This window comes from Puma concolor, chromosome B1, assembly GCF_028749965.1.
Source record: "Puma concolor isolate L17-30 chromosome B1, mPumCon1.1.hap2, whole genome shotgun sequence".
In the NCBI taxonomy this organism is placed as follows: Eukaryota; Metazoa; Chordata; class Mammalia; order Carnivora; family Felidae; genus Puma; species Puma concolor.
The window spans coordinates 118,007,827-118,022,713 of record NC_141670.1 but is presented as its reverse complement, the minus strand read 5'-3'; the positions used below and the strand labels follow the sequence as shown (position 1 = coordinate 118,022,713).

General features: G+C 41.8%; 1 protein-coding gene across 7 annotated transcripts in view; it reads left to right on the top strand.

Moving 5' to 3' along the window:
- NPNT (nephronectin) overlaps positions 1 to 11,270 on the top strand; it is an 83,657-nt gene extending 72,387 nt beyond the window's left edge. For 5 of the 7 annotated variants that reach the window (XM_086704461.1, XM_086704462.1, XM_086704464.1 and 2 more), the window contains 2 exons: positions 6,769 to 7,025; positions 8,392 to 9,230. In XM_086704461.1, the coding sequence (XP_086560587.1) occupies positions 6,769 to 7,025; positions 8,392 to 8,502 (368 nt within the window). In that variant the 3' untranslated portion in view covers positions 8,503 to 9,230. Of the gene's footprint in view, positions 1 to 6,768; positions 7,026 to 8,391; positions 9,231 to 9,854 lie in introns of those variants that run through there. The other 2 variants (XM_086704466.1, XM_086704463.1) reach the window with 2 other exon arrangements.
- The last annotated feature ends 3,617 nt before the right edge of the window (positions 11,271 to 14,887 follow it).

Genomic DNA, 14,887 nt, shown 5'->3' with positions numbered 1-14,887 from the left:
CGTTTGGAATGGCCATTTGGCTATGACAGAACAGAACAAACTGAAAGGAAGTGATGGCTGTTTGGGTGACTGGGTAGCTCTTGATGATTGATTCTGGCCCCTGGAGGATGAGCTTCTGGGGTTGCTCCAGGTTTTACCAATTTGGATGAATTGGATCTTGAACTTGCATATTGAAGGCATACCAGCCAAACGGAGTAGAATGACTCAGAGCCCAAGGAGAAAGTGGCAGTGTGTGCTGAAAAAAATTAGCTCTAAAACATTAGATCAATAGGCGATATTTAAGAGGGTGAAATATATGGAGAGTGAGTGCAAGGTATGGCTCATGGTCTAGAAACCAACTACACAACGTGTGGGAAGGGGAGGAAGTGCCTTAGTGTAAACAGATTCTAGGGGTCAGACTGAAAACTTCAGGAAATGTTGAAAATTAGGAACTTTTTATTGTTCCAAGGAAGGAGACAGGGAGCTAGCTCTCAAGGCACTGTCTCCCCGTGGGGTTAGTACAGGAAGCTTTCATTCAGTGTATTAGGGGGAAGGGGCAGGAGGCTTGCATAGGCATTTTTTGGTTCAGCTGTGCACACCTAGCATGTAGGCATGCGGGTGCATACATCGTATATTCAAAAGATGGCATAAAACTGCCCCTAGGAAGAAATCTTAGTATTATAACGAGCTGCAGGTAACTTCAGGACAATCAGGGGGAGCTTCTCAGGCCCTCATCTCCAGTCCAGCTCAGACTGGCTCATGTAAGGGGCCAGCAGGTAAAACATGTTCCTTCTCTGCTTTTGTCCCTTCCCTCCTCCCTTCTGTTGATAGCTAGGATGCACAGGGAAGTTACTCAAAAAAGAGAGGTGAAAGCCTTTTTGAATGGAATCTGTGTCATCACTGTCATTTCCATAGACATAGGATATTTTTTCCAGAGTGGAAAATCCACTTTGGTGGGTTCTTTCTCATCTGAAAAGAATAGAGATAATTGTAGGTCACTCATAAGAAAATGACCTAGATGGAAAGGTAGCTTGAAGCCTATGGGAAACAAGTGAAGAACCAAAATGTTTAGCTTGGGGAAGAAGTTATGGAGCAAGACTGCTTTTCAAATACTTGACCAACAACAAGGGGATGAGAAGTCAGATCAGTAGGTAAAAGCTACAGGAAGATCAGTTTTGGTTCACTCTCGGAACTTTGCAATCAACAGAGCTGTCTAAAAAGAACAGAATGACATGGAAATAGGGAGGTCTCCCCTGGTGGGGGTGTTTGGGTGACATACAGCAAGAGGTTGTTTTGAGCAGTGGATAAGGGTTGAATTAGAAAACCTCATACACAGCCTCCAAGAGCCTCTGACTCAGATTCGAATGCCCCCAGGTCATCCCAAAGAGATTACTGAGCAGCAGGGCTCTGGCTTGGAAAGTGGATGGAAGACCAAAGGGTGGCAGAGTGAAAGAAGGGACAGCAATGCGTGGCATATGTCATGGTGGAATTGCAGACAAACTTTTTAGAATATGTTGGGAAAATCTAACCAAATACTGATGGAAATACTATTAAAGCTTAGTATGAAAAATGCCTGTTTTTCTTCTAGGAAGTTCAGGGGTGTGAGTGTGTGTGTATCACAAGCTAAGACCAGAGCAGAATATAACCAATTTAATAAATGATTCCTTTGTATTGCCTAATTACCAAGCTTATTGTTTACTTGCTTCTATCTAGATTATGCCATTTGTAAAGGAATATATATTTGGATTTCCACAGTTATGACTGATTTTAATGTGCATTTCTTATGCAAGATCCAGATCTGCAGATATTCTCATATGCTAATATCTCTAAGAAAACCCTCAATTAAAACACACTTACAACTTTGAGAAACAGCTGCAAAGTAAATTCATTTGCTGGCCCTTCTTCCTGGTGCTCATTAGGTTTTGTTTATTACATTCAGTCTTCAACCTAATTGTGAGATAGTGGAATTAATACATGCCTCTAAGGGACAGAGAAGATTGTGCTGCTGACTGATGTGATATGCTGCAGGCATGTGGCTGTGGCCCTGAAGACACACCCTTCTATAAATGTCAAGGCTTGACCCCAGGATGGGGGTGGGGGCTTTTCCTGAAACCCCAATCTCTGGGGATCAGGGTTAAAGGAAGCTGACTCAATGCTCTACTACTGATCACTACTCACTTAAATATATAGCAAGTAAGCCAGCATGTACATGCAAGCGTGTCTGTTGCAGCATTAAATATTATTTTGAAATACACAAACATGGAAAAACAAATCAACAGTGAAAATACAAGCTCCCTCTCCCAGCCCTGGCTCCCACTTACCCTCTCCAGATGCAACTAGTTTCTTGCTTATCTTTCCAGAGGGATCTTTTTCTACACAACAGCATCTTGCTTTTGTCATTTGAAGATACTGTCCTTTCGTTTTTTTAATGTCTTATTTTTGAGACAGCCAGTGAGTATGCATGAGCCGGGAGGGGCAAAGAGGGGGAGACAGAGGATCCAAAGTAGGGCTCAGTTCTGGCAGCAGAGAGCCCGAGGTAGGGCTTGAACTCATACTGTGAACTTAAAACCTGAGCCAAAGTTCAATGCTTAACTGACTGAGCCACTCAGGTACCCCAGAAGATACTGTCTTTGAAGAGTTTAGAGGCACATGGACTTTGAAGCCCAAAGGCTTGGGCTGAAACCCAGTGCCACTACTCACTAGCTTTGACTTGGAGCAAGTTATTTAAGTGGAGATGGTAATATCTATTAAACATATGTAAAATATTTAAAGCAGTGCCTGGCCCACAGTTACCAATAAAACAGTATTAGCTATTGTTGTTGAAGATTGTCCTGTAAACAGAACACCCTTAATTCTTATTTATGGCTGTTAACTCCATTCCTTCTTTGATGTACCACACTGTATTTAACCAGCCATCCACTGAGGCACATTTCAGCAGAACAGTGCTCCAGTGAAGATTGTCCATGTAACATTTCATATACACTTGAATATATCTGTAGGATAAATTCCTAAATTGGAATGGCTAGGTCACAGGGAATTAGCATTTTGAATTTTGATAAGTTCTCAAAATTGCCCTTCATAAGAGTTGTAGCAATTTATGCTTCTGCCAATAATATTTAAGAACCATTCCCAATAGATCTTACCCAACTATTTTTTTTTAAGGTTGAGAGAGAGCACATGCACGCAGGGGAGGGGCAGAGAGAGGGGGTTAGAGAGAATTCTAAGGCCCCCACAATGTCTGTGTGAATCCCGATGGGGCTCTCAATCCCACAAACTGTGAGATCACAACCTGAGCCAAAAATCAAGAGCGGGACACTTACCTGACTGAGCCACTCAGCTGCCCCTAAATTATTTTTATCCTTGCCAAATTTAAATGTGACAAGGCCTCCCCTTTTAATTTGACTTTCTCTTATAGGAAAAGATGGTCAACTTTTCACAGGATTTAAGTAATTTTTTCTCTATGATGCCCTTTATTTTGTGCATGTTTGATTTGTAAAGCTCTTTAGATAAAAAGGGAACTTGGTTCTTTTTATGTTTTTCAGATTTTTTTTTTGCTCATCTTACTGTTTTATGCTATTTTCATCTTAAAAGTAAAAATTTGGAGGGCGTTTGCTATGATCACGCGTGTAAGTGATGAATCACTAAAGTCTACTCCTGAAACTAATACTGTATGTTAACTAACTAGAATTTAAATAAAAACTTGAAATTACAAAAAAAAACTTTTAAATAAAAATTTGAAACTTAAATGTTCTTCACTAAGAAACTGGCTAAATTATTAATGGCATGCTTGGAGCTATGAAAAATGTCTATTTGTTGACATAGAAAAATGGCTAATATATTTCATGAAAAAAAGGAAGTTACCACACTGGGAAAATGTTTATACTCATGTGCATTAGCATTCATATATCTCCATAGGACAATGTTCAGAAGTTAAAATGTTAGTAATTATCTCTGGCTTTTGGGATCATGGCTTATTTAAATTTTCTCTATGCTTTTGTACTTCTGTTTTTCCTACAGTGGGCATTACTGTATTACTTCTGTTTAAAAAACAAAAAATTGGAGTGCCTGGGTGGCTCAGTCGGTTAAGTGTCTGACTTTGGCTCAGGTCACGATCTCACCGTTCGTGAGTTCGAGCCCTGCATGGGGCTCTGTGCTGACAGCTCAGAGCCTGGAGCCTACTTCAGATTCTGTGTCTCCCCCTCTCTCTACCCCTCCCCTGCTCACGCTCTGTGTCTCTCTCAATAATAAACATTAAAAATTTTTTTTAAAAACAAAAAATTAAGCCCTTTGTATTTGAGAGGTAAATCCCAGCAAACTGTAATGATCTTAGTTGTCTAGCTGGGCTGGTTTCTCAGCAAGGCCATGATGTATAAGTAAAACTGCCAAACTCCCCCTCATTTTCTTTTGGCCACACAATTAATAGGTAAGGTAATGGACATTATGTTGTTGTCTTTGTAAATTGAAGTTGTAAAGGCACAAACCAGTGTAGAGTTACAAATAAGTACATTCAAATTTTATCGCTTAACTTTCTGGCAAGTTCTGCAGCATTTATTGTTTCTCAAATAAAAAAAAAAACACTTTGGATACTATAATGCTTTAAACTGAAACCATGAAAGTGCCTAATATAGTTTTATATTTAAACCAGTATTTTGGAATCAGAAGTAAAATTTTTATCTAATAGGTAACTTGTTTGAAGCACGAGATCCATTTTTCCCTTAGCTACCACCGCACCCTGGTAACATTTCCTTTTAAAAAGGGAAAGAATCCTTTAACGTAAAACAAAAACCTGGTTCCCCCAGAGCAACTCTATAGAGGAAGAGCAGTGGTGGCCTCGCTCACCGCTCACCGTGATTTACGCTGTAGCTTTAAATACCTGTGCAAAAGGACTAGTTGACTCTCGTCAGGATGTCGTGGTTTGCCTGCAGTGTCTGGCATAGAGATATTAGCGAACATTCCACAGGGTCTTAAGGTAATCCTTGTTTTCTTAAAACTTGCAGGTTAACTGTAATAACCTTATATCTTAGTCTTAACCCAAATACCTGTGATGATTCAAAGCTGACTTACGGGGAGACATGTAAGCCCCAGCTAAATGTTTTGGCCCCAAATATTGTTTGGATTAATTTGGCAAGGCACAGGGACAGGAGGAAAAGAAATATGTGTGTGTTCGCTGAGTCAAGTACATGCCTCAAGGACCTATTTCCCCTCAGGTTTTTGCTGTGTTCTTGGAATATCCTTTATTCAACACATGACCTCAAAGCCCTACCATGTGGCAGGAATGTAAAATGGGGTGGTTTGGAGGAAAGGTTGGTCCTGACATCAACGAGTTCACGGTCTGCTGGGGGACAGAAACCCGTAAGCCAGGGATTTCAGTCTGAGAGCAGCAGGCGCTGCATAGGAGGCCAGGCAGTTCTGAGCGCAAAGTGTTTCCCTGCCCCTCACTGGCTAGACGACCCCTTGGGTGCCCTCACCTCTCCAAGCCTTAGTTTCTGCAGGTGCACAACAAGCCAAATTCATGTTCACTTCAGAGACCAGTTAGCAGGGCTGAAGGTGTTCCCTTTAAAGAGCCTGGCACCGGGAAGTATATGCTAGTCGCCTATTTGGTCCTTTGAACGCTCAGAGGGAACTTAGTAGAGCAGTCACTTGAAGAACAGGACATCCCCCAAATAATCTTGTCTTACACAGATTAAGCATAAGAAAGGATGGTTTATCTTTTAACTGAGAAATAAGTAGTGTCTCTACCAAAACAGGTACATGTGGTCAGCATTCCAACCACATATTTCTTACGGACAAATCAGTGCTGAAACACAGGGTTGTTTTTCAGTTGGCTGTAATAAAACAGCTGGTGGGGGGATGTCACTTGTATATGGACTGTTTCCAAATACTACTTGCAACTTTCCCTCTCTTGGGAAGCAGTATCCCCCCACTTCACTGCTCCTTAAACTACCCGCCCCCCACTATTGTGGTTACTCTAACAATAGGGGGAAGCAAACTCTGTAGCCCTAGGGATCTGAGGACATCATCAGACTGATTTGTCCAAATTGAAAGTGTTTATTAATTTGTGTACATGTAAATGTAATAAACATTCTATATATTATGTATCATGTTACAGATTTGCTTTGATATAAACATGTCTTAAGCTACTTACCTACAAAAAAAAGTGATGCTCCAGGAAGATGTAGAGGTTTCCAGAACACCTCTGCATCTTCCTGGGATTGATTAGACGTATTCCCATGTAAGAAAAACAGCAAAACTGACCTTTGCAAAGGACCCTTCTTGCTTTAGAGATTAAAAAAAAAAGTGGAGAGAAGAGAGAATAAACAGATCCAGTGCCCCTTTAGATCACCGTCTGCTCTGCTGCCTGGAGGTTAATTATCCACATAGAAAATTCTCCCTGACAATTTAGAGTCAGCCAGCCAGCCAGCTTGACAACATAATCAGACGCTGGTGAGGATCAGGAGATGGGGAGCTTGTGTCTTCCCGTGTATGTCTGCTCATACTCAGCAGGAAATATTCATGGTGTTAGGATTACTAATTATCTATCGTGTCCTTGCCATAATTTGTACTCTCCAGGAGCCAAGTATTTTCTGTAAACACAAACCATAGAATTTAAAGTAGGCATAGAAATAAGATCCTCCTCCCCACCCCCGCAAATGTGGAATTCTGTACAAGGGACTATCCCAGTTTGCAGTTTCTGCAAAGTAAATCTGACTTAAGTTTCGCCATCCATGCTGTCTGTGCTAGAAAGGGATGTCGGCACATACACACACAGCCCTACTTTTCCCATTCCAGGTGGACAATATCTGACAGTCTCGGGAGCCAAAGGCCCAGGGGGAAAGGCCGCTCGCTTGGTGCTACCTCTCGGCCACCTCATGCATTCAGGGGACCTGTGCCTGTCGTTCAGGCACAAGGTGACTGGGCTGCACTCCGGCACGCTCCAGGTGTTTGTGAGAAAACACGGTGCCCACGGAGCAGCCCTGTGGGGAAGAAATGGTGGCCGTGGCTGGAGGCACACACAGATCACCTTGCGAGGGGCTGACGTCAAGAGCGTAAGTAGAACCTCGAAGGAGGCAGAGCCTGGGAAGTTTTCCTTTCAGAGGAGAACTGTAGGATCTGAATCTGAAGAAGCCTTGTTCTCTTCATTAATTCAGGCACAAAGCTTTGTGTTTCTGGGTATGAGAGCTCCGTTCATTCATTGCCTCTTCCTTTAATCCCTTTTGCTGCTGCTTATGTTCTTCGTTGCAACCTCTGATCACTGCCACTCTCCCCCAAGCCTTGGTGAAAATCCCCTATTTTTAGTGAAGAAAATTCAGGAATCGAAAAGGAAAAAAAAAAAGTTAACAGCAACTTGAAAGGGCAGAGGGGGTGAGCTGAACTGTTGCTGCTTTTCCTTTTTCTTCAACTCCTTTATTTTTCAGAGTTACCCTAAAGTGTTTCTTTTTTCTTTTTTGAAGTATTTTTTTTAAAGTCTTTTTTTTTTTTTCCCCTTTGCCTCAGAGATCATAGTTAAACAGCCTTGGGTGGGAACCCAGAACAATATGCTTGGGAAGTCCTATTCAGGAGAGGATGTGGGAAAAGCTTTGATTGAGTATGTAAGTTTTATCTTAAGTAATCAAGTCATAGGTGGCAATAAGGTGCACTATAGCATCCCGCCGAAATAATGTTTTTGGAGGAGCATCTTTATGCTCCTATTCATAAACCTTGCTATTAGGAGATTATGCTTAGGTGACCACAGATATAGTTTCGAGAAACTATGTTAAAAGGGATAGACTCCATTTATATACGCTTTTATCAGTCTTAGATTTATTGTACTCTTTGAAAAAAAGTGTAACATTGTCTGGAAAAAAAAAGGCATTTCAAATCCTAGCACAGGAAGGTTTCTGTTTTTAAAAAAGCAAGGATGATCTACAGAAGGTAAAATACAAGAAATTTTTTGTTCTTTACGTAGGTAAAACAACACTGTGATTTCAGTGTGGTGTTTGGTCTGAGTCCATTTTAGGCCAACAAAGTCAGCCTAACCCAAGGAGGAAATAGCAAACATCCACGATAGGCAGCATGATTATGATCTTCCAGAGTTTTGGCTCTTATTTCTACATCTTTATATCTGTCTCATTTATTTCTGTCCTTGGTAATCTTTCACAAAGTGTCCGCTTCATAACCATTCCTAAACTGAAGTAGTCTGTCATTCAGAATGGCTTTTTAAAGAGTAACATGTGTCTGATTAACAGTTTACTCATGATTTCAGTTTCTACCAAAAGGCAAGCCTCAGGTGACCCTGGCTATGTTCTAGTCTTTCCTTCTGTCGAGTAAGTTTACTGTTTGGTTTTGGGGGAACGTTTGCCTTTATTTTGTGAAACGAATGGGCATTGGGAAGGGGCAGAGGAGGCTTGACTGGTGTGTGCATTCTCTCCCTAGGTCATCTTCAGAGGTGAAAAAAGGCGTGGCCACACTGGGGAGATTGGATTGGATGATGTGAGCCTGAGAAAAGGCCACTGCTCTGAAGAACGCGAGCAACTCCCGAACTAGCAATGAACTCCCCCCTGTGGCTCTTTTCTTTTTCCAATCTTCACCTCCTGTCCTCTCCTCCCTCTTATCAGGCCTAGCAGAAGAATGGGTCAGTGGGTCAAGAGAAAGTCTGGTGGGTGACCCACACCTTGCTGGCCTGCTTTTGTGCAATTCCAGTGAATAGTGACACCCTCCTTGGAATATAGGGGGCACCTGTAGACACATCCAAGCCAGCTTTCGGTGTTGCTTTCCATCCTGTGTCTTTTTTGGGAAGGGCCCTGGCATGTGATCTGTGCCATCGTTCCTTCTGGTTACAGGTGTTCCTAGTAGCAAACCATGGGAGAAGTTTTCAAAGGAAATCTGTGCAAATGGCCATTCTGTTATCTGTTCAGTGTTGTACCATGAGTAGTATTGACTTCCCCTAAGAGATGTACAATGTGCTTGTGAAATTGGTTTCTCCCCTTGGCTTCTTAGCTCTGGCCTGACCTGAACTCTGACTTTTACTGCCATTCACTTTATAAAAGAAGGGTGTGTAACTTATCAAGATGCATTTATTCTCGTTATCTGTATTTTTCTTTTAAAGACATGACGTAGAATGGACACGTAATCCCTCGTTAGTAGTATTGTGTTTCGTGTAAATGTGCTATTGATACTAAGTAGTTACGTGTTCCTAATATATACAGACTCTAGTTGCAAGGGAAAAGGCAGCTTGCGAGCTCTTGAATTAAAAAATACCCAGTGAAATGTCATCCAGTTCCATGACCTTATTTTGGCAGCAAGAGAAAATTGGAAGAGATGTCAGGTGTGGTAGTGGAGGGATGAATTTTTTCATGGCCTTGAGTTTGATCACGATACAGGATAGTGAACCATTCATGTGGACAAGAAGCTGAAGTTTACATATAAAACTCTCACTGTTCCAGGGTATACTTTAAAACCAACAGTTTTTACCATAATAACATGGCTCTCTTTGGTAATCAGTAAAACATGTTGTAAAAGTTCTGGTTGTTTCAGAGAAAAGATCCTGTTTATGGAAGGGTGAGGGGAAGTGTGGGGGAAGCTCCGTTGGGACAGGTTTTCATACTGTTTTAGATCCGCATACATGTAGGCAGGTCTAGCTCCTAATGTATGTGCCGTCTTGTCAGAATGGGTCAGGGAGCAGGTCCTGTGCCTGGACGCATTGATGTGTTGGAATGGGACTCACGCACACATTAGAGCAATAAAATCTGGGAACCCCCCCCCCCAACCACATTTCCTCCCTGCCGATTTTACCTATATATGAAAAAAATACCTAACTTTTAAAAGGCAACTTAGTCCTGAGGCTTTTACTTCATTCCTGATTAAGTAATCAAAATATTCTCTGCTGTTTTTGCCAGGAATCACAAAGATGATTAAAGGGTTGGAAAAAAAGATCTATGATGAAAAATTAAAGGAACTGGGATTATCCAGCGTGGAGAAGAGAAGACTGAGGGGCAAACCATTGCTGGTTTTCAAGTGTATGAATGGTTGGTACAGAGAGGATGGTGACCAGCTGTTCTCCATATGCGCTAAGAATAGAACAAGAGGAAACAGGCCTAGACTGGAGTGTGAGGGGGCATTTCCTGGCAGGGACAATTGTTAAATTAGAATCCTTTGTTAAAAAAAAAAAGTTAATCTCTCTCCCTCTCTTCTTTCTCTCCCTCTCCCCCTTCTATTTCTCTCCCTCTCCCTGTCTCTCTTCTTTCTCTCCCTCTCTTTTCTCTTTCTCCCTCACCCTCTTCGAAGGTTTAAAAATAGATAAAAATGTGTTTATTTAAGATGGTTAAAGATGTTCTTACATCAAGATAGAGTGACAGATTACAGATCTTCCAAAAGCTGTTTTGATCCTATTACTAGGTAATGAAAATCTTCGGAATTTAGTCATTCGGATGAGGCCAAGGTCTAATTTAGGCATTTACCTCTTAGCCTCCTAATGGAGGAGAATCAAAAGGGGGAAAAAACCCATCAAATGGGGAGCTCACTGAAAGATCTCTCCCTTTATGGCAAACCTAACAGGATTAAAAGAGTAAAATATCTGTCCATCATACTCTTTTAAGAATATTGTTTTTTGTTTTTGTTTTTGGTTTTTTTTTTTCCCTATCTCGATGTCCTAATGTGGTAGGGTTCATTTCTTTTTTTGGTAAAAGTATAACCCTTTCACCTGTTCAGTGGATGATAGTTCAGGTTTTTAAAGAGACCATAGCAAGGAACAGAGGCTAGAGAGTTGTTTTTTGTTTTTTTTTAATCTGGTGCATTCTCTCTGCAATGTATGTGACAAATTGGCCACTGATAGAGAGTGCTATGCTATGCTCAACACCAGTTTCAGGATCCTTGCTTCACCCAGCCGCTATAATTCAGTTTCATTTGTCAATGGGAATCTCCCAAGTTCCACAAATTCACCTATTTTTCCAAAAAAAAAAAAATTACCAACAGAGTATCTTTAGTCATTTCACTTGGTGAAGGCAGGATGGGAGCAGGGATGTAAATCTGTGAGCCTTTGAATAGGGGCCAGATGGTATGGCTTTAGATCCATTTTTAATGATTCATTTCCTTTGTGGTCATTTAACTGCACAAGTGAAGAGGAAAGGGGGAAATAATTGAAAATGTCACTTTTAGGTGCCAATAATGGATTGCACTAAACTGACAGAAGTTATCCAAAGTACTGTATAACATCTTGTTTATTATTTAATGTTTTCTAAAGTGAAAAATGTTAGTGGTTTTCCAAACAGCCAAATAAAAATAATTCTTTGTAAATAAAAGCACTGTTAATGATACCTATTGTCTGTTATTGTTTGAGTTTTGTTTTGTTTTTAGTCGGGAGAATACTGGAGCAGTCTGAGGTTTCACGAAGGCCATCTATCGTAGAACCCCTCTTACTGCTTGGAAGTGACCCACATCGGGATGCTTTCTAGGCTATGAAACAGGAGACCCTCTTCATCAGCACGCACAGGGCACGTCATACCTTAGCAAATTGCTTTAGTTACATTCCCTTGTATCTCACTTCAACATTAGCCTCAAGTCCTTTTATAGGAAGGTAGGATAAACTAGAATATATCAATATATAGGAATTAGAAGTGAAAAGCCTTTTTTTTTTTTTTTTTTTTTTACCAGTGTTGGTTTTGTTAGTTTATGGTAGTTTACTCGTATTCCAATAACCTTTCCTGATGGAGAAAACAACTATAAGGAAACAAAACTAAGGACATCATTCAGGATTAAAAGTTTTCCTGACAAGGTAATGAACCCCCATCCTGGCACTGCAAACTGTAATGAGGGATAGTCCTGGGGGCCCCTCAACAAATTCCCCTGTTGCAGGACAAAGAGGAAAATCTGGCGTTTAAAAGAGCCACTAGCAGGGGTGCCCGGGTGGCTCAGTCAGTTAAAGTGTCTGGCTCTTGATTTCAGCTCAGGTCTTGATCTCCTAGTCTGTGGGATCGAGCCCCAGGTCAGGCTCTGCACAGACAACACAGAGCCTGCTTGGGATTCTCGATCTCCCTCTCTCTGCCCCTCCTCTGTTCGTGCTCGCTTGCTCTCTGTCTCTCTCAAAATAAAGAGCAATTAGTATACAAAAGATCCAGCCCTAGACGAGGATGTGGAGAAGAGGAAACCCTCTGAAACTATTGGTGGGAATGCAAAATGGTGCAGCCGCTCTGGAAAACAGTATGGAGCTTCCTCAGAAAGTTAAAAATAGAACTACCCTATGATCCAGCAATTGCACTACTAGGTTATTTACCCAAAGAATACAAAAGTACTAACTTGAAGGGATACATACACCCTAATATTTATAGCAGCATTATCAACAATAGCCAAATTATGGAAAGAGCCCAAATGTTTCTAGACAAATGAGTGGATGAAAATGTGGTATGTATATACAATGGAATATTATTCAGCCATAAAAGAATGAACTCTTGGTACTTGCAATGACATGGATGGAGCTAGACTGTATGATGCTAAGTGAAATAAATCAGAGAAAGACAAATACCATATGATTTTAGTCATAGGTGGAATTTAAGAAAAACCATGGGGGGAGAAAAGAGGAGGTGGGGGGATGGATGAAATAGGTGATGGGGATTAAGGAGGGCACTTGTGATGAGCACTGGGTGATGTATGGAAACACTGAATCACTAAATTGTACACCCAAAACTATTACACTGTATATTAACTAACTAGAACTCAAAAACAAAGGAAAAATAACAGAAGATCCAGCCTTAGAAAGCTGCCAAATGGTGGGAGAACTACTTAAAGTCTCGGGGCAGGTCAGGGCATGGCTAACATTCCTCATTCACATTGATATCATGGATGAATGCAGTCCAGGTGCCCAAGCCAGCTTACCACCTCAGGGGCCCTGGGCCCCTAGCCCACCCCAGCCCCAGCAGTCCCACTGAGGCAGCCCTAGCACAGCACACACCGAGACCCCTGGTCAGCATTCACTACAGCCCCAGCTGTTTCCCCAAAGTAACAGGCAAAACGTACCCCAGAATACTCCATACCCATACAGCGTTGGCCCCAGACCGCTTGCTAGGATGGCCCTATGCATTGAGCACCCAGGACCCTGTACCCCATACCTTACCTCAGCTCCAGCTGCTCAGGCAGGGAGCTCTCTCTGCAAAAAGCCTCAGGACACACTGGCTTGTACCCACTTCAGGTTCAGCCGTCCTGCCAGGGAACCCTCTTTGTGGAGAGCCCTGGGACTTCCCCCAGCCCATGACTTCAGCTCTGGCCATCCCACCAGGGCAGCTCCAGCACAAAGTGCCCCAGGACCCCCAGCCCATGCCAGCCACAGTTCAAGCCAGCCAAACTTGCCAAGCATATACAGTCTACACAGAGAATGACCATACACAAACCAATCCTTCAAGTTTAGAAGTAGCTATTCTGCCTAACTTCTAGAAACAAACACAGAAAGTCAAGCAAAATGTAGAGATAGAGAAATATGCTCCAAATGAAAAAACAAGACACCCCCCCCACCACACACACACACCGCTCATGCTCTCTCTCTCAAAAACAAACGTTTAAAAAATTTTTAAGTGCAGAGCCTGTTTGAGATTCTCTCTCTCCTTCTCTCTCTGCCTCTCTCCTGCTCACACTTTCTCTGTCCCTCTCAAGATAAACTTATAAAAAAGAAGGCAGAGACAAATACCGTGATTCCACTTATATGTATACTCTAGAAAACAAGTGAATAAACAAACCAAAAGCAGAATCAGACTCGTAAATACAGAGAAGTGATGGTTGCCAGAGGAAAGGTGGGGATGGGCAAAGTGGGTGAAGGGGAGTGGGAGATACAGACTCCCAATCATGAAATGAAGAAGTGGAGATAAAATTACTGAATGTGGAATATAGGCAATGGTATTCTAATAGTGTTGTATGGTGACAGATGGTAGGTATATTGTGATGAGCATAGCATAGGATATAGAATTGTCAAATCATTGTTGTATACCTGAAACTAATGTAACGTTGTGTTTCAACTATACTTGTCTTAAAAAAAAAAATCAGCAAAAAATTCATTCTGCAGAATTATAAAAAATGTGCCCAATGGCTTCTTTCTTTCCAATATGCAGAGAACCCTTATCAGCTGAGGAACTCAAATTTTAGATAAGTACATACTTTAGCAAAAGGGAAAGAAAAACGACAGTTTCCTTGTCTCAGAGATATTTCCTGATTTCAGAGATCCTTCCTAATCATCCCTAGGAGATCCAAAAAAATCTCAGGTCTTCTGAGTAGGTTAACTAAGAAGATAAACCTCTTGCAAAACCTATTTGAGGTGAGGGTTGGAGGAAGCAGGTAAGTATGAGATTCCAGGGTCCACTTCACTGATTTTCTGGACAGATTTGATAGCACTTAACTATGTGTGTGACTGTGGTGTACAACAGGAAGCAGACTTCCCCTATGGGTTTGTAATCTAGAGACAAAGATGGACATTTATCAAGTCATATATAATAAATGCAAAACTACTATTCTGAAAAGTAGTATATGGTACCTTGAAGGCTCTGAAAACATGGTGGGTTCCAGGACTTTTGGCCCACCACTTTTTAAATTTTTTTTTTTCAATGTTTATTTATTTTTTGGGACAGAGAGAGACAGAGCATGAATGGGGGAGGGGCAGAGAGAGAGGGAGACACAGAATCGGAAACAGGCCCCAGGCTCTGAGCCATCAGCCCAGAGCCTGACGCGGGGCTCGAACTCACGGACCGCAAGATCGTGACCTGGCTGAAGTCGGACGCTTAACCGACTGTGCCACCCAGGCGCCCCTTGGCCCACCACTTTTTAAGCTCCGATGTGCGTGGGAATCACCTAAAGATCTTATTGAAATGCAGCTTCTGATTCAGTGATCTGGAGTGGGGCTTGAGATTCTGTACTTCTAACCATCTCAAAAGGTGATGGTCACTAAGTTCCAGGG